The following is a 19,425-nucleotide window of genomic DNA, read 5'->3' as shown; positions in this document are numbered from 1 at the left end:
CTCTCTGTTTCTACTGCAGCAGGGCGTATTCCTCTCAACATTAATGCAGCACAAAACGACGATCATTTTCGCTTCATCACAAAACACTTTCCGTACATATATTGCGTAAAGCATTGCCTTATTGGGTAAATATTTCGGTGTGTATGTAAGAAATATCAACAAAACACAGGAACCCGATATATTTTGCAATTTCTCTTTCATTGCCATATATGGAGATTAGCCGGCTGTTGATGTCCCAACCTCAATTTAACCCTTTAGTTGCTATATTTTATTCACTGGCTAAATGAATATGAAGAAAAGCATCTGAAAATTGAGGGACTGCACTTATTGCGTTTTAGGGACGCGATTTAAAAATCAAGCGCTTTGACAAAGCATTGGTTATTTTTCGCTCTTGTAGTTTAACGTCGCGAATTCGACAGAATTCTGCTTGATTTGCAGCTTGAACGGCTATAAAATGACACAGAAACAACATTAGTCTATAATGGTGTTAAAATGATCGATTGATTTACCTACTGCCGCTAAACTGAACCGAGCGCGAAGCCGCGAACAATCCAAATGAGCGATTCATTTACCGCTAATTCAAACATGCAACTAATAAACTAATAGAAAGCTGAATTGATGAACAGATTTACAGCTGTACAGGTGTGTGTTTTGTTGCTTTGTGGTACATTTATGGGGAAATAAGGTGAGGTCAAATACACCAGTAATTTTTGGAGTTTCAGTTTATAACCATAATTCTTGCAAGTGCAGTGCACTGGATGCATATAATCATAACGTGTTGCTAACACATTATAGATTGTAAATATGCAACTATTTGATCATAAAATGCACAATTTAAGGCTATTTTACAGTTTAATCATGTAAGGCATCAAAATAAACTGCAATATAGATAGATAGACAGACAGACAGACAGACGATATATATATAGACAGATAGATAGATAGACAGATAGATAGATAGATAGATAGATAGCCTGTGAGACAAAAAGACATAACAGACAGACAGACAGACAGACAGATAGATAGACAGACAGATAGATAGCCTGTGAGACAAAAAGACATAACAGACAGACAAACAGACAGATAGATAGATACATAAATAGCCTGTGAGACAAAAAGACAGACAGACAGATAGATAGACAGATAGATAGACAGATAGATAGATAGATAGATAGATAGATAGATAGATAGATAGATAGACAGAGGATATATAGACAGATGGACAGAGGGACAGACAGATAGATAGATAGCTATTGTTAAAGTCAGAAGTTTACATACACCTTAGCCAAATACATTATAACTCAGTTTTTCACAATTCCTTACATTTAATCGTAGAAAACATTCCCTGTCTCAGTTAGGATCACTACTTTATTTTAAGAATGTGAAATGTCAGAATGATAGTAGAGAGAATTATTTATTTCATTCATCACAAGAAGTTTACATACAATTTGTTAGTATTTGGTAGCATTGCCTTTAAATTGTTTAACTTGGGTCAAATGTTTTGGGTATCCTTCCACAAGCTTCTCACAATAAGTTGCTGGAATTTTGGCCCATTCCTCCAGACAGAACTGGTTTAACTGAGTCAGGTTTGTAGGCCTCCTTGCTCGCACATGCTTTTTCAGTTCTGCTCACAAATCTTCTATGAGATTGAGATCAGGGCTTTGTGATGGCCACTCTAATACCTTGACTTTGTTGTCCTTAAGCCATTTTGCCACAACTTTGGAGGTATGCTTGGGGTCATTGTCCATTTGGAAGACCCATTTGCGACTGAGCTTTAACTTCCTGGCTGATGTCTTGAGATGTTGCTTCAATATATCCACATAATTTTCCTTCCTCATTATGCCATCTATTTTGTGAAGTGCACCAGTCCCTCCTGCAGCAAACACCCCCACAACATGATGCTGCCACCCCCATGCTTCACGGTTGGGATGGTGTTATTCGGCTTGCAAGCCTCACCCTTTCATCCTCCAAACATAACGATGGTCATTATGGCCAAACAGTTCAATTTCTGTTTCAGCAGACCAGAGGACATTTCTCCAAAAAGTAAGATCTTTGTCCCCATGTGCACTTGCAAACTGTAGTCTGGCTTTTTTTTATGGTGGTTTTGGAGCAGTGGCTTCTTACTTGCTGAGCAGCCTTTCAGGTTTTGTCAATATAGGACTCGTTTTACTGTGGATATAGATTCTTTTCTACCTGTTTCCTACAACATCTTCACAAGGACCTTTGCTGTTGTTCTGGGATTGATTTGCACTTTTCGCACAATCTACGTTCATCTCTAGGAGACAGAATGCGTCTCCTTCCTGAGCAGTATGATGGCTGCGTGGTCCCATGGTGTTTATACTTGCATACTGTTGTTTGAACAGATGAACATGGTACCTTCAGGCATTTGGAAATTGCTCTCAATGATGAACCAGACTTGTGGAGGTCCACAATTGTTTTTCTGAGGTCTTGGGTGATTTCTTTTGATTTTCCCATGATGTCAATCAAAGAGGCACTGAGTTTGAAGGTAGACTTTAAAATACATCCACAGATACACCTCCAGTTCAGTACACCTCCTATCAGAAGCTAATTGGCTTATTGTCTAAATGCTTGACATCATTTTCAGGAATTTTCCAAGCTGCTTAAAGGCACAGTTAACTTAATGTAAACTTCTGACCCAATAGAATTGTGATATAGTTCATTAAAAGTGAAACAATCTGTCTGTAAACAATTGTTGGAAAAATTACTCATGTTACGCACAAAGTAGATGTCCTAGACGACTTGCCAAAACTATAGTTTGCTAATATGAAATCTGTGAAGTGGTTAAAAATGAGTTTTAATGACTTCAACCTAAGTGTATGTAAACTTCTGACTTCAACTGTAGATAGATAGATAGATAGATTGATAGATAGATAATCTGTTCAATCACTCAAAAAACAACTCTTTGGCTTAACTTGATTCAATCATGGACAGTGGTCCCACAGTTTGTCATTTCAATTTAAATAATTCAAGTAGAGGGATCATAACTAAATCAATTAAACCCAACAAAATTAAACATGTCAAAATAACTCTCCTAACTGCTAGCTAGGACAGGAAATGTTAGCATGCTAAACACATGCTGCTGGGAAGCACTACTGAGTGCAACTTGGTCACTATGTTATTTTTAGCACAGAAAGCGCTCAATGGATAAAGCAATATGTAGAAAACTATATGTATTGGTCTTTAACCTAGGCTAAAATCTTCTAAATCTAACATAACAAAACACTAAAGCCTAACAAGTATCCCCCTTTATTTCAATATTTACTCTTCCCGTCGAGTCTCATGCAAAGCATGCTTGGAGCTAGAAATCCTCTGCAGTTTCAGTTAACAAAACAAAAAATATTGATGTTGTCCCAATGCAAATGGATTAAGTTAAGCATACAAGACACTTACAATCAACTCAGTTAATTTAAGTTCCCTTAGTTACATAATTTTTTTGAGTAATATGAACATGGGAGGACTGAGTAAAACTGACAATAGTGAAAGTTTTTTTTTTTTTTTTGCATGCATATTTCCACCCTGATAGCACAGGTACATCACCCAGACATCTTTTTGATGTGTGTGTTTACATATGAAAGATGCATTTAGTTTGGTCATCTGCAATCATTAGTTATGTCTCGGATGTTGAGATGTTTATGATTTAGAATGTTTGTAAATCTGATGTTTTTAAGGTGTTTAGCAGATGTTAATTAGAATGCGATGCTTTCCAGATGAATAGATCTAAAACAGACATCTCGGAGATGTACGTGTGCTATCTGGGCAAGTTCTTAATCACTGTTTACGCACACTACAGCTTTACATTCTGCTTTTGCCATAGTGTACCACCTCCCCCTCCTCGCGCGCTGACGTCACGTGCCTGACTTGGCTTATTATTGCATTAACTATTTTCTGTAGTAGCAGCAGCACCACCAGTGAGTTTTTCTCGTGCCCACCAGAGGAGGAGGGGTGAGGGACAATTAAATCTTGGGCGATAGCGGTGGCAGAACGCGAAGAGATCAAAAGACAGTAAACCATTGCACCAAAGACGCGTAAAATCACTCCAAACGCCTTGCAGAGAGAGAATGGATCTACCTGCCGTCGGGGAGCATGTCTTCGCGGTGGAGGGCATCGAGAAGAAGCGCCTACGCAAGGTAAAACTGGCGCAAACTAGAACTACCGTAAATGGTGCGAGGATATTTTTGTTGTTCTCATACCCGTTTTCATTGTTTTTCAGGGCAGAATCGAGTATCTGGTGAAGTGGCGAGGATGGGCAGCCAAGTAAGTCTTTATATGCTCTGTTTGTAGATACATTAACGGTAACTGCCGAGCAATGTTGATTTCGAAAACCTGGTAGCTACCCTACATGGCATTGGGCGCGCGCGTTTCTACGGATTCCATTACGAATTTACGCGCGTGAAGATCGTTTTTTGCCGTGCCGTGACATTTTATTTACGCATTGCTTTATTTATATATGGGTTTTGGAATACGGTGTACGGTGATGGTACTATGATGCCACCGTGCAGTCAGTTTAAGTGCAAAAAATAACGTTTTGAATATTGGTTTTCCGATTTTCGACGATAAAGTTTTACTTATATAGGCCCATATATTTATTCGTATTTATAAAAAGAACGCTGCCAATGCTGTGTGTTTAACATGTTTACGCTGTAGCTACTATTTGTACAATATTACAACAAGAGTTGTTAACTATTCCCTCCCTAATATTACAGATTTAACACATGGGAACCCGAGGAGAACATTCTGGACCCGCGGCTTCTCGTCGCTTTCCAAAACAGGTGAGATGGAGGACGAATAGCTGAACTTGTAGTGATGACCATATATGGTCACGGGAGGCGGGGCTAATTCCCTGCACAGTCACCGCTTGTCCTCTAGCTGAAGACTAATTGTAGCCCCATGGGTCATGTCTGACTCCTACAAAGACTTTCTTGATGCTTGCATGGAAACACCCCATTGCTATTACTACTGCAAGCCATACGGAATGGATGTAGCATAGTAAACTGACTAATGAATGTTTACATCAACTCTGATTACAGTTCTAGGGAACTAGGCATCCTCAGAGGAACATGCATAGAAATTAGAGCATTGTTGACCCACATGCATAAAGCATTGTTTTTGTAGATATAAACTCTTATATATAATATACAGCAGTAGCAGTGTGCTCACAAGTGGAAATGGCTCCTAAACTCATGTTTATGATCAAATCTACTCTAAAAGTGGCTTTTTGATATCCACACACTCCTCTGAGCTCTCTGTTCTGTTCAGAAGATAGAAGTCGAATAAATATCAAAGCATTACAGAACCTCTTGGAAAAGAATTCAGTTGCAGATTTCGCAAGATGTTTGTTGAGTTGTACTCAAAGGGTTCTGGAAGTTGCAGGCTATACAGTGTCATGTTACCCATTGCACTCTGTGTTGTAACCAGGTGATCAAAGAGATTAGCTGTGCCTTGTTGTAGGTCAGTTGTGTAATGTTGAAGATGTGAGTGATGGTTCTTCAGAATTGTTCTAATAAGTTGATTAAAGGAATATTCTGGGTTCAATACAAGTTCAGCTCAATCGACAGCATTTGAGGCATAATGTTGATTACCACAAAAATAATTTAGACTTGTCTGTCCTTTTCTTTAAAAAACAAAAAGAGCAAAAATTGTGGTAAGTGAGGCACTTACAATGGAAGTGAATGGGGACAATTGTTTTGAGGGTTTAAAGTCAGAAATGCGAAGCTTGTAATTTTATATATATATATATATTTTTTTTTTACATTAATTCTTCTGTTAAAGCTTGTGTACACTGAAAAAAATATTTTAAGATTTAAGCATTTGAATTTCATAACAAAATTCCATCAAATGTAATCAAGTAATCTTTTAACATAATAAAATAAAACAAATTATTAATTTAATGTTGTTAAAAATTCAATTTGATGGAATTTTGTAATGAAGTCCCAATGCGTAAATCCTAAAAATATGCAAATATATGTGTTTGAGTGTATTATTTGAGCTTTTTTTCTGGTCATATTAGAGTTTTAGGGTTTACAGCCTTACGACGGTTTACGTCGTCATGGCAACAAAGTTGTAAAATTGGTCATCAATCATGCTAAAATCATGTTAACACGCATGTTGTTTGCGTCTTGTGGCTATACTTTTGAAACAGTGATTATTTTAATGTTTACAGATTGGCCCCATTCACTTCCATTGTAAGTGCCTCACTGTTTTGTGTCAACATTATGCCACAAATGATGTCAATTGAGCTTAACTTGTATTGAACCCAGAATATTCCTTTAATGAAAGTTTCCTCACAGCATTTGAACTCGTCATCTGTGACTTTGATCAACTGTTATTATAATCTATAGCTTTGAAAATGTCCAATATCTATAGCAATTTGAATTGTATATTATCATGCATTGTGTCAAATTTAAGGTCTAACCATGAGTACTGAAAACTGTAGATTTATATATTTTTGTGCATTGTTTTCAGAGAGAGACAAGAGCAGTTGGTGGGATATCGCAAAAGAGGGCCGAAACCCAAGCACACCCTGGTCCAGGTACGTCATACATTTATAGATTTTATATTATTGTGTTTTTAGCCTAGCAGTCAGTGCCTAAGTTGGTAGTATTTTGCCTTATTTATGACAGAGGTTATTCTTGTGCACTATTTGTGCACGGGAGTACTTCTACTTTATTATGAATCAATAATTATGTGTGCTGAAGGCTCCTTTCTGTCTGCATATTGCTTAATGTACTGAGGTTTTATATGACTAATGCTTGTGCCATAGACAAATCATTCATGATGACTGTAATGGACTTCTATTGTTGATTTCACAATTTTTCCTTTAAAAAAATTATGATAAACCCTATCTGTAGATTGACAACACATTTTCATCTCTAGAGTAAAGCTAAACGTGTCGTAAAATAATTAACACATGATAGACTTTCAGTTAATTTAAGTTGTGCATAGATAAACTCCTTTTTTTGTTGTTCCAGCTTCCTGCCTTTGCTCGCAGATCTAGCATCCTGGGTGGTCTTCATGACACATTATTGGATGAGGAGAACCAGCCCAAAGTGGACTCACTTCAGATCCACAGGCAACGGCCGCAGCACTACCAGCTGAACAGTAAAAAACACCATCAGTACCTGCCCAGCTGTAAGGAGATAACAGCAGAAGCACACATCCGTGGGAAAAAGAAACACTTCTACCAGCTTAACAGCAAAAAGCATCATCATTTCCAGCCAGACCCTAAGATGTATGACACACCGCTCACAGGACCCAAAGAGGCCAAGGGTCAAGACCCTGCCAACAAAGGTTGGAACCTCCCTCCAGCCCTGCAACAGAAGTGGATACGGAACAAAGACACTGACTGCCTGAGCAAAGTGAAGGATCTGTCTGTTGAGCTTAAAGGACTGCCGGATAATGCTAACAAAGCAGAGCGGGCACTTAAGACAAGTTCTAAAGAGTCTGCGCTTCCGAATGGCATCGGCAGTAAGATGAAAATAATCGAGAATAAAAACAAAAACGGCAGAATTGTCATTGTGATGAGCAAATACATGGACAATGGTGTGCATTCATCGAGAGTCAAAAACAGGGACACTTCTGGAGTGGAAAAAGCACAACACAAAGAGGAATCTTTGAAGAATAATACACACAATCTGTCTGATGTTGCCACAGTGGGCCATAAGAATGGTTCTATTAAGGACAACAGCAAAGTTTCTCCTACTAGTGAGCATTTTCATATAGAGGCCCAGGAAATGTGTGAACTTCCAAAAGCTAAGCCTATGCAGACTGAACAAAAAGTGAACATGGTAACCGATCAGATGGAAATAACTAAAGGTCAACTGAACTCCATGACAGCGGAGAAGGCTGCGCCAACCCACATGGACACCAAACTCGGTTACCGTAAGAGGAACCTTTCGGAACCCAGTGAGGACGTTAGAGATTGTAAGCAGTTCTTCAGTCAGAGGAGCACCAGCGCAACAAGTATAGTTATCTCTTCGCCTCAGACAGAACCCATAAACTTGCATTACAGAGACTGGCAAACCAGCAGAACCAACAGTTATGACTTTACCGACACAATTCTCGAAGAGCCCATTGACTTAAGCTGTGGTCCAACAAGAACTCCAATACAGTTTCCTACAGATGTTCCTTCTGCAATTGAGAAGGTTGCAGAAAGCTCTAAGGAGGTGGAGAACAAAGACAACCATTTTAAACCATTTGTAGGTAACGTTATCATCACGGACATCACTACAAATTGCTTAACCGTGACCTTTAAGGAATACGTTCCAGGACAATAACATATTTAAATATACTGGATTGCCATTTGATCATTGGATGAGCCAGCTCAAAAGCACTGTACATTGCCATTCCTGAAGACATATTTACATGTTTATTAAAGCAAATAAACCATTTATATAAATAACTGGCATATAAGCAAACTCTATATGTTGGGTTTATTTGTTTATATGTCAATAAATATGGTAAATAATGTGTTTTGTAATGCATAAAATTGAGACAGTCGGTAGTTTCAGGGTAATTTACTGGAAAGTGAATTCGAAGGCACATATTTGTACAGTGTAAAATACAGTGTATAAAGCTTTGAATTTGTACCTACCCGAGGAAATATCAGCCTAACGGAGAGAGCACACTGGTGAAACTGAAGAATTCACTAAAGCTTAATGGAATAATTCAGGTTCAATACAAGTTAAGCTCAATCGACAGCATTTGTAGCATAATGTTGACTACCACACAAAAAAAAAAAACTATTTCGAATCGTCCCTCCTTTAAAAAAAGCAAAAATCGTGGTTACAGTGAGGCACTTACAATGAAAGTGAATGGGGCCAATTTTTGGAGGATTTCAGGCATAAATGTGCATAAATTATTTTGTGTAATATTTGAGCTGTAAAGTTGTTTAAATTGTCGGATGTTTTATGGATTTAAGGATTTACGGCATTACTGCGTCATGGTAATGAAGTTGTAAAATTGGCTATAACTTTACACAGAAAAGGTTAGTAAGAGATTTTATCACACTTAAATGTCATGTTAACACGCATGTTGTTAACGTCTTGTGGCTATACTTTTAAAACCGTAAGTATAACCGTTTACGGATTGGCCCCATTCACTTCCATTGTAAGTGCCTCACTGTAACCAGATTTTTTTTCTTATTTTTAAAGAAAAGTAGGGACCAGTCGAATTTTTTGTGGTTATCAACATTATGCCACAAATGTGTCGATTGAGCTTAAATTGTTTTGAACCCAGAAAACTCCATTAATGTTAAATGCACTTACCCACAACTTTCAATGTCCATGTACATGACAATAAGGTAGATTGATTAAAATGCACATTTTAAGTCAACATACCTTTAGTCACATTTTACAAATGTATGGACAGAATTATTCCTCCATTGTTTGGGATTTCAGTACATATATCGGAGATCTTTTAATCTTGAGTTGCTACGAAAGGTGTCATCAGAAATGTATATGAATGTACCTACAACAAGTATTTTTGGATATTAGCATAACAGATTTTGTTTTGGCTGTTTTTGAATAATGAAAAATTTTACTTGACTGGATAAAGCTGTTGACCTGTGAGGTCAACCTTGTCTTCCTTGTGCAATGCTAGATAAACAACTGGATTGTTTGATGTTTCCTACCCGTAAGACGTTTAAGTTGCACTTTATCATCTCCTGGATATGTTTTGATATTGAACTCAATAAAAAGCCAACAAAGGTTACGTCTTATGCAGAATGGTTCGATAATAGCAGTATGACTATGATTGGATATCATAAATGAAAACCGTTTAAAACGTGTAAGGATTAACACTTACATTGGACAGTGTCATTCAATAGCTTTAGTATGTACTGGAGTCTGACTTTGCTGTCAATGCAAGATACCCGCTGAGATCTGTGTAATATACAAACTACACAATAATGCCATCAAGGTTAAAGCTGTTTTATATGCGTAATGTGTGCATTTTATCCGTAAAAAACTGTAATTGAAAATGTTTCTCAAATCCATATTAAACTCTGTTCAATAATAATAAAAAAAGAGAAATATTTGTTTTAGAATGTGTGATGAGTGCTTTAATATTTGAGATGTTTGTTTTTTTGTTTGTTTGTTTTTTTGAGGGGTGTGGAGTGCATTCAGAGAAAGAAAACTGCAAGCATCCTAAACATTTGGCCAATTAAAATGTTTGTTAAAGGAATATTCCGGGCTCAATGCAAGTTAAGCTCAATCAACAGCATTTGTGGCATCATATTGATTACCACAAAAATTAATTTTGACTCGTCCCTCCTTTTCTTAAAAAAACCATCTGGGTTCCAGTGAGGCACTTTCAATGGAAGTCAATGAGGCCAATCCGTAAACGTTAAAATACTCACTGTTTCAAAAGTATAGCTACATGACATAAAACTATGCGTGTTATCATGATTTTATTGTGATAAAATCTCTTACTAACCTTTTCTGTATAAAGTTATAGCCAATTTTACAACTTTGTAGCCATGAAGATGTAGTCAACAAACCCTAATACCCCAAAACGACTGTAAAAATGTCGATTTAAACAACTTTACAGCTCAAATAACACATGATTTTTAACAGAAGAATTAATGTAAGTGCTTTTGTAAAATTATAAGCTTCACATTTCTGCTTTTAAACCCTCCAAAAAATTGGCCCCATTCAATTCCATTGTAAGTGCCTCACTGTAACCTCGATTTTTGCTTTTTTTTAAAGAAAAGGAAGAATGAGTTGAACTTATTTTTGGTAATGGTAATCAGCATTATGCCACAAATGCTGTCGATTGAGCTTAACTTGTATTGAACCCAGAATATTCCTTTAATGTGTTAGAGAGTTTATTTTGACATTCTTTTGGACCTTTCTACAGAAGCATGGCACAAAATGAATGCACACATGTTTAAAATGATCAGAGTTGGGTTAGTTGCAGTACCATGTTCAGTGAAATCAATAAACTGATTAAGCTCTTTTTATAAATGGAAATACATTCCTACAGTATATCTATAGTGTTGAAAATTAGCAATCTAATATATAGGTCTATATGTGGGTCATCTGTATGAGTCCAGCAGCCAAATCTTATTACAAAGCCATGAAGATCTTTAAAAGAGCACATGTTCATGATTTCAACAGGATGGTAATCAATCAGTCACAACAATGAGCTGTCTTGTTGTGAACTGTCACAATTCTGCCCTAACAAGAAATAATAATTCACTATTTTTACAGAAAGAAAAACCTTTCAACCCTGTTTCCCCTTCCCAGAAATATTACTTGTGCTGCTTTATCATTGCTATTTATGTAGCCTATCTGTAACTTATCTTTCCGACCAGTTTCAGAGAAACGGCTTGAAAAATAGCTAAATGGAGTAAGGAATAGAGTCAAGGTTAACTTGAAGAAAATAACACGACATTATCGACGCGTTGGACAACATGTAACCTGAGACCATGTCCAAACTGCAACATTGTGTACTTCATTCCAGCGATTAAAAGTATTTAATTGGACCAATAAACGCCAGAGAACCAAATAAGATCACTAATTTTCATCTAGTCGAAGTAAAAAAAACTTTCAAGAAACTGTTTCCTTTCTGTTCGTAAAGGCGTATCTTCCTCTCTTTGTTGCTTCTCTTTATTTGAGCTTTCATTAAAAAAGGCCATAATAATAATAATAGTAATAATAATAATAATAATAATAATAATAGTAATAATAATAATAAAAATAAAAATAAAAAAAATAATAATGATAATAATAATAATAAATAGAATGATAATAATAATAATAATAATAAAAATAATGATAATAATAGTAATAATAATAAAAATAATAATAATAATGATAATAATAACAATAATAATAAATATAATGATAATGATAATAATAATAATGATAATAATAATAATAAATATAATGATAATAATAATAATGATAATAATAATAATAATAATAAATATAATGATAATAATAATAATAATAATAATAATAATAAATATAATGATAATAATAATAATAATAATGATAATAATAATAAATATAATGATAATAATAACAATAATGATAATAATAATAATAATAATAAATATAATGATAATTATAATAATAATAATGATAATAATAATAATGATAATAATAATAATAATAATAAATATAATGATAATAATAATAATAATAATAATAATAATAATGATAATTCGTGACTAATTGAGTCTTTAGAGGCTCTGTGGAATTAACTACTTACAACACAAGCACTTGGCGTAGCTTTATCCAATTTCGTTGTTTATTTGTTGTGTTATTTATATGCGATTAAATCTTTATTGTCTCGACTCCATTGCGGCTGTTTTATTATCGATTCAATGAACCCAAATGTTTGGATCACTCAAATAAAATGGGCCAGTTTGGATTGAACAAACTGTAAATAAATAAATAAATAATTTGCCTTTAATTCTATTCCATCGCTTTTTCTATTCTAAATCTTGAGGATTTCTTGTCGCCCTATTATAATTGATCAAATCAACCAGCCAATTATTTAACCACTATTTGTGTTTTATTTGTCATTAAATATATTTGTTTATTTTTTTCGATAACAATTTGGTCTTGATTAGACATAAAAATAAAAAATAAATAAATACGATTTCTCCTTAAAAATACTGGGTTAAAAACGGAAGTTACGACTGCTTATTTATATTCGTCAAAACAACAACAATAATAATTTGAAACCAAGAAAATTCTGAATTAATCGAATCGAAACAAATAACGCAACAATCGAATGAATCACTCAAATTAAATCAGATTAGTGGTATCAAATCATGTCCAATCCAATCATCACATGGGTGGGAAAATATTTTATATTTTATTATATAATTTATATATATAGATATAGATATTTCAGAAAGAAAAACACTTTTTTGGAAAAACATGGTTTGATAGCCAAACGAAAAATAAATGTTTAATTAAAAACAATCAAGATTATAACAAACGTTTATCCGACGTAAGGACAGGTTATTTTATAATATAATAATAATTATGATTATTGTTGATAATTATTATATTTCTTATATTTTTGTTGTTGTTGAAGTATAAAGAATGAGACCTATCTAGATTTCACTTGGTTGGTACTAGGGAGATTAGGAGAGGTACAGAGAAAAATATCAATACTCTGCGCTAAATACGGATTTATTGATATTATTTTTTATTATTATTGTTATTTTTGGTTTATTGTTTATTTGTGTTTATTCAAGCCTATTTTTGTTAAAGATTAGCATTTTAAAAATCTGACATTGTTAGGTGCGTTGAATAAAATGAAGGCTATTGCTTCCAAACGTTTCTTTCGACACGTTATTTGTGCGGGAAGGCATCACATGGTGGGAAATACAGAATCGAGATGTCCCGTAGCTTTCCACCGCGTGCAACACCTGCTGTATCGTATCACTCACGGGATCTCTGGACATTTTCACATCGAGTGATCAAAGAACTTTTCCCAGATATTTTCACGACTGCGTGCTTACGCGACTAAAAGGGGACTTATCGATATATAAGTTCTTTGAGACAAGTATACGAGGTAAAACACTAAACATTTCATTTTCGAACAGTTTCTAATTCGCGTTCGTTTTTCCTCTACGTGTCCATGATGATTTGACTCCTCCCTCCCCGAGCGGCTGCAGTGCCATGGTAACAGTTTAGAACGTGATGACGTCTCTTCGGAGAGAGTATTATGGGCTACCGAGGATCATTCAGGCAGAGAGGGCTGTGGAAAAAAAAAAATAGCTGCGAGGGTAGAAGTAAACATGGAGCTCTCAGCCGTCGGGGAGAGGGTCTTCGCCGCCGAATCCATCATTAAACGGCGCATTAGGAGGGTAAGTGGTCCTTCCGACCTTCTCGTTCCGTTAAAGGCAGCTGGTTGTATGTTTATGACTGCTGAAGTGATATTTTATACGCTATAGGTTAGCTTAGCAGCGTTAGCTTGTCAATTTGAGCCTGTCTGCGGTTTCATTTACAGGGACGGATGGAGTATCTGGTCAAATGGAAAGGCTGGTCTCAAAAGTGAGTGGAAATGGCACCAAAACGGTAGAGATTCTAACGGAAGATGCTGTTACAGGCCCGTTGAATGTTAGCACGGCTGCAGACAGGCACTGTGTAACGGGGCTCCGGTGAACGTAGGCCAGTGATGGTTCAAGAAGCTTTTTTTTTTTTTTTTTTGTCCTTCTTTTTTTTTTTGGCATGATTAAAAAAAGGCTTTTCATTGCTTAAACAATTTATATTAGAATTAATGCGTGTTATGCATGCATATTTACTCTATTAAAATGCATTAAAATATCTGATACTTCAAATGGAAACGCAAAAAATAATAGTAATAATATTTTTTTTCCACTGTTTTTGTTCATTGTCCGTTATGAGTTGCTAATAATTGAGCTTGCAATTATTGGTGCAGATACAGCACTTGGGAACCGGAGGAAAATATTCTAGATGAGCGCCTTTTCGCGGCTTTTGAAGAGAGGTTTGTGTGTCTCCGTTATTTCTGTAAAATGCTGTAATTAACGAACTAATACGCTCTTTTGGTTGTTTTATTAAAACATCCGTGTGGCCTGTTTATTCTCCGAATGCTTTGTGATATTTATACATCCTTTTCTATTTTAGAGAGCGTGAGAGGGAACTATTCGGGCCAAAAAAGAGGGGACCCAAACCTGAAACGTTCTTGTTAAAGGTGAGCGAATATGTTGTGTACATATGTATAGTAAAAATGAATAGTAATATAAGATAAATTAATAAAGTCAGCTAAAACGGACCAGTTTTTGGTTAATCCTCTAAAAACATTTCAAGTGGGCATAAAATCAAATCATGTTTATTTTTGTTATTTCAGGTCTCCTTTATAATTCTGTATACATTATGTGTGATCAAAAAATTAACAGCAATTAACTTGTCAAAGGTCTCCCAAAAAGACAACCATTATCATATAAAATGGGCTGCTTTATCAGGTTAAATGGACTAGAAAATTTCAATCTTAACATGCCAATGAATCAATAAACAATTCAATTCATTTTAAAACAAATTGACATGACAAAGGTATAGCAGGACAATGTGTGTGCATGTCTGTATGTTTCTTAAATTGTGTAGCATTACAAAACTTAAAGGTTGCTCTCTTAAAAACATTAGATCAACACTTTATAAATGGGATATTTGTTACAATCTTTATAACATTACAATCATAAAATTAAATTAAAAGTTAATCATTTCATTCTTTCCTCAATACACTGATTAAATATTTTCCTCTCTTTGGCATTCCTTCTCTTTATACTTTCTGTCCCTTTCAGCTCTCTCCCTTTCTTTTCTCACTTGTCATTATGTCTGGTAAAAAAAAAAAGGGGGGGGGGGGGTGTTAGATGGAATATGGTGTTGTATACATGTATGATTTTGTTGATGAGAAATATAAAATATTGTTAAGATGAGCTGTATCAAAACACATTTAAAGTCTATTTGGAAAGTGGCCCATTTTATCTAGCACCTTCAGGTAAAATGGGCCACCACATGAAATTGCATTTTCCTTATAAATGAATTTTATTTGATGTAAATCAAACATTGTATTTCATTAACACTTAAAATGAAACACTTAATATGTCCTGTAACTTTAGTATTTTCCACTTATGAGCTTATTACTTGAGAATAAAGTTTGATTTGTCACAGTCTGCCTTTGAAGTCTTGCCCCGCCCACCTTAGCAGCCTTAAACCAATCAATTCACTTTTAACAGATCAAGCACCACTGTGGCAGCACCATTTGAATTTTTGTAGGAGGGAATTATGAAAAAGCAGACTTGCTCTAACCTTAAATGGCCCATTTTACCTGATGGCCCACTTTAGCTGATATCACCCTATTATTTCACCGTATTAGTGTATTTATTTATCTTTTTGTGAGTTTATATGTTGAAAAATATTGTGCTTAATGAAATAATATTTTCTTTATGTTTTTAGGCAAAAGCTAAAGCTAAAGGCAAAAACTACGAGTTGAGAGAGATTTCTCAAGGTATTCAGGTGTCGTTTCCGGTCGCAGAGCCGGTTGTGACGCCTAGAGCACGCGAGGGACTACGGACAGTCGTGCCAACCATTTTTCCACCGAGCACCGTCAATAGAGGCGAAAGTGTTCGCGTCCGACCTCCAGACCCCGAGAGAAACCCGCTGACGCCTTCGTCGGCAGCACAACGCCCTTTGGATTTTGCCAATTCGCCGAAAAAGCGAGGACCAAAACCAAAATTGCGTCCCACCTTGGGTCTAACTGGAGGTTCATCTACTGAAAGCGTTAAAAGAAAAGCAGATGAATCGTTGTCTTACAGGCCTTCCAAAATGGTGAAATCGGGAGAGGCATCTAACAGTGACATTATGCATTTATCGCAGAAGTTCCAAGCGGAATCGAGCAATGTTAAAAAGCAAATGGGAAGTAGGTCGGGTGAGAAAAATTTCAAACTTGGTGGCAACATCATGAAACCAGGGGTTGATATTTTGGGACATCGATCGAAGGACAGCTTTAGTGGTGCCATACATCATAAACCCAAGATAAAACAACCTAAAAGTAATTTATTTCGACCCGATCAAACCAGGGAGCAACTGCCATTGAGTTTTGTAGACGAAACAGACGAGTCCTGGTTGCCCTGTTTGAAGAACATGGAGAAAATCATCGTTACTGATATAACAAATAAGTCTTTGACTGTGACCATTAAAGAGAGCTCAACTGACAAAGGTTTCTTTAAAGAAAACAGATGATGTCATTTTACTTTTTGTATAAGTGAATTATTGTACTCCAAATAGAAACAGCCTACATTTATAAATAATTTCTAGTCTGTAACTGTACAGTAAAGACTTGCAATCATGTACATAATGCATATATATATATATATATATATATATATATAGTCTATGTTTAGCTTTCATTTTCATTCAAATTTTCTATGAAAATGTAGTTTATTTTTCTATTTCCCAGATTTAAGTTGATACGATCTTTCCTTTTTGTTGCCGTTTTCAGCTTTATAATGAATGTATACATAGATGCTAACACATATTAACATTTCTACTAAATGCACCTTTTTAGAGGACATATGGTCCCACTTTTTATGAATATATTTTGTGTTGTTTTTTTGTTTTTTTTGGTCAGATTTTGTATATGTTTGGTCTATAAAAAAAGGAAGTCTGTATTAAAGCACAACCTTTAAAAAAAAAAAAATAAATAAATAAATAAAAAAAAAGGGAAATAAGTTACATAGTTAGGCCTTAGTATTTAAGGCACCAGCATTTAAGATTTAAGAACTTATTTCCTTTTTTTTAATGAACATAAATTGGATGAATTTCCCTAAAGAAAAATCAATTAAAGAAAATAATTCTGTAAGAAATGGTCGATAAAGGTACAAAAAATGTGTTCTTTAAAATTATTATAAAGTAAATTATATTTACCTACATATTAAACTGTTTAGAGTAAACAAGAGTTCAGAGTTTGACATCTGGAGTATTCTATAGACAAATAATCTCCATTGTGATTGGATCAGTCAGTGTGAGCCCACTTTGAACATTTTTCAGAACACATCTATTCCCCCCCATTTCAGAAAAACAATGTGTTTTATATGGGCCTTTAGTTTGACAGAGATGTGTATCGAAGTCTACAATCTACTTAAAAATAAATATTTATTTTAGCTTTATCTAGGAGCCTTTTTTCATTATTGAGGATAAACCTATTTACACAATGATTGAAAATATGAAATTGCCCAAAAGCAAATAAATAGACTGATTTTCACCCATGAACAACGTGTCCCGGGATTTTTATTAACCTTCTAAACTCTTTCAGTCAGAATCCGCAGGACACACAGCTGCGATCTAATCATAGATTAAAACATCTCCAGTGTCTCTAACAGCATTTACCTGTTTCTATAAGTTTGTCTTACATTGATAGAGCCTACAGGTTTGAAGGACGGAAACAAGCTGGCAACTGATCAAATCATGCTCAATGACACAAATGTGGCGGAGTTGGAGCTCAAGTTTTCACTTTTTGAATAGGCTACATTTTAAACTGACGTCCCACCAATGCAGATTGAACCATATGGTCTAAAGAGTCATTTTATTATGCGCGTGACCAAATATGCCTAATATTGTATTAATATTGTATGATGTTTAAAATATTTAACAGAAGGGTACAACGGGGCAAAAGGCACACCACAAAGGAAAATGTCCTTTTTATTACTGGTCACAAAATATATCAAGATCGAAAAAGTTATTTCTTTTCATTGAACATTGATGGAGCAAAATCATTTGTGTAAAACAATAATAGCGGAAGGTTGTTTTGATTAAAATTCAGTTTTTAAAAAAAGGTGGTGAGGGAGCGTTTTACCCCACACTTGGAGTTACAGTGATATCGTGTAGATGGGCAACAGTTATAGGGCAAAGTTCATCAACTAATGCAAATAATTTTGAGACAGCATCATGCTTTTTCGAGTAACAAGACGATGCTTACTCAACTTCAGAAAAGGGTGCACAATTTCCTGTTAATTTCAATCACATTTGATATTTTATAACATCTCGAGTATTCTATAAACAAATAATCTCCAATGTGATTGGATCAGTCAATGTGAGCCCACTTTGAACATTTTTCAGAACAAATCTATTCTCCCCATTTCAGAAAAACAATGTGTTTTATATGGGCCTTTAGTCTCTGCAACAGAGGGGATTTTTACCCCAAATACCATCCTTTCACTTATTGGACAGCTATTAAAAACTTTTGATTTAATGGCCTTTAACAAAACTAAAAATGATGAAGTATTTTGTCTTGAAATAAATGTGCATGTCTGGGCTTAAAAGATACAACTATGCAGAATGTTTTCTCTTTTCTCTTCCATGTTCTACTTAATGTCTGATGTGGCCCCTGTACCAAAATAATCGCACACACCTGCTCAGTTGAATATGTAAGACTAATACTGTAAATACTGCAGATTTCCTTGAATCCCAGCAAACACACAAAAATCCCTGCAGTTTGTGAACACACAATTGCTGCATCAAAATGTATAAACGTGTATGATTGTGCAAATCAGTCTTCTAATCTGCACGCGCAGCATTTTGCTGTATTTTCAGCGACAGATCATGTGAAAAAAAAACAAAAACAAAACGAAGCAATAAATGTTTTGTACATAAAAAACAAACAAACTGTTATTTACGTTGTTTTACTAGCATTTAAATATGATTTAATATATTTTAAAAATGCGTAATTACAATACATCTCCACTTTATACAGAGCACCCCCACTATATTTAGAAGCACCCTCAGTGATTCTGATCTGGAACCGGGACTTTAAGACAGTGCACGTGAAGATCTCATGCTCAGGAAACATCTTGCAGTGTATAGACGAGCAGGTGTTTAGGAAAGCACTGTGGTAGTGGTGTTTTGGGAGAAAATAACATCAAAGG

General features: G+C 35.2%; 2 protein-coding genes across 2 annotated transcripts; both read left to right on the top strand.

The window, feature by feature from the left end:
- The first annotated feature begins 298 nt into the window (after nt 1-298).
- On the top strand, nt 299-10,056 carry LOC127451116 (E3 SUMO-protein ligase CBX4-like). The gene is made up of 6 exons (XM_051715553.1): nt 299-642; nt 3,912-4,147; nt 4,231-4,274; nt 4,724-4,789; nt 6,483-6,549; nt 6,989-10,056. Exons 2-6 carry the CDS (start codon nt 4,079-4,081, stop codon nt 8,291-8,293), a joined length of 1,551 nt encoding a protein of 516 aa, XP_051571513.1. The 5' UTR covers nt 299-642; nt 3,912-4,078; the 3' UTR covers nt 8,294-10,056.
- Nucleotides 10,057-13,724: 3,668 nt separating this feature from the next.
- LOC127451118 (chromobox protein homolog 8-like) lies at nt 13,725-17,776 on the top strand. The gene is made up of 5 exons (XM_051715555.1): nt 13,725-13,848; nt 13,992-14,035; nt 14,424-14,489; nt 14,630-14,696; nt 15,959-17,776. The coding sequence occupies exons 1-5, from the start codon at nt 13,780-13,782 to the stop codon at nt 16,742-16,744; spliced, it is 1,032 nt and encodes a 343-aa protein (XP_051571515.1). The 5' UTR covers nt 13,725-13,779; the 3' UTR covers nt 16,745-17,776.
- Nucleotides 17,777-19,425: the final 1,649 nt, after the last annotated feature.

The sequence above is a fragment of the Myxocyprinus asiaticus genome, chromosome 14, assembly GCF_019703515.2.
Source record: "Myxocyprinus asiaticus isolate MX2 ecotype Aquarium Trade chromosome 14, UBuf_Myxa_2, whole genome shotgun sequence".
Lineage (NCBI taxonomy): Eukaryota > Metazoa > Chordata > Actinopteri > Cypriniformes > Catostomidae > Myxocyprinus > Myxocyprinus asiaticus.
This window is presented reverse-complemented; position numbering and strand designations above follow the sequence as displayed.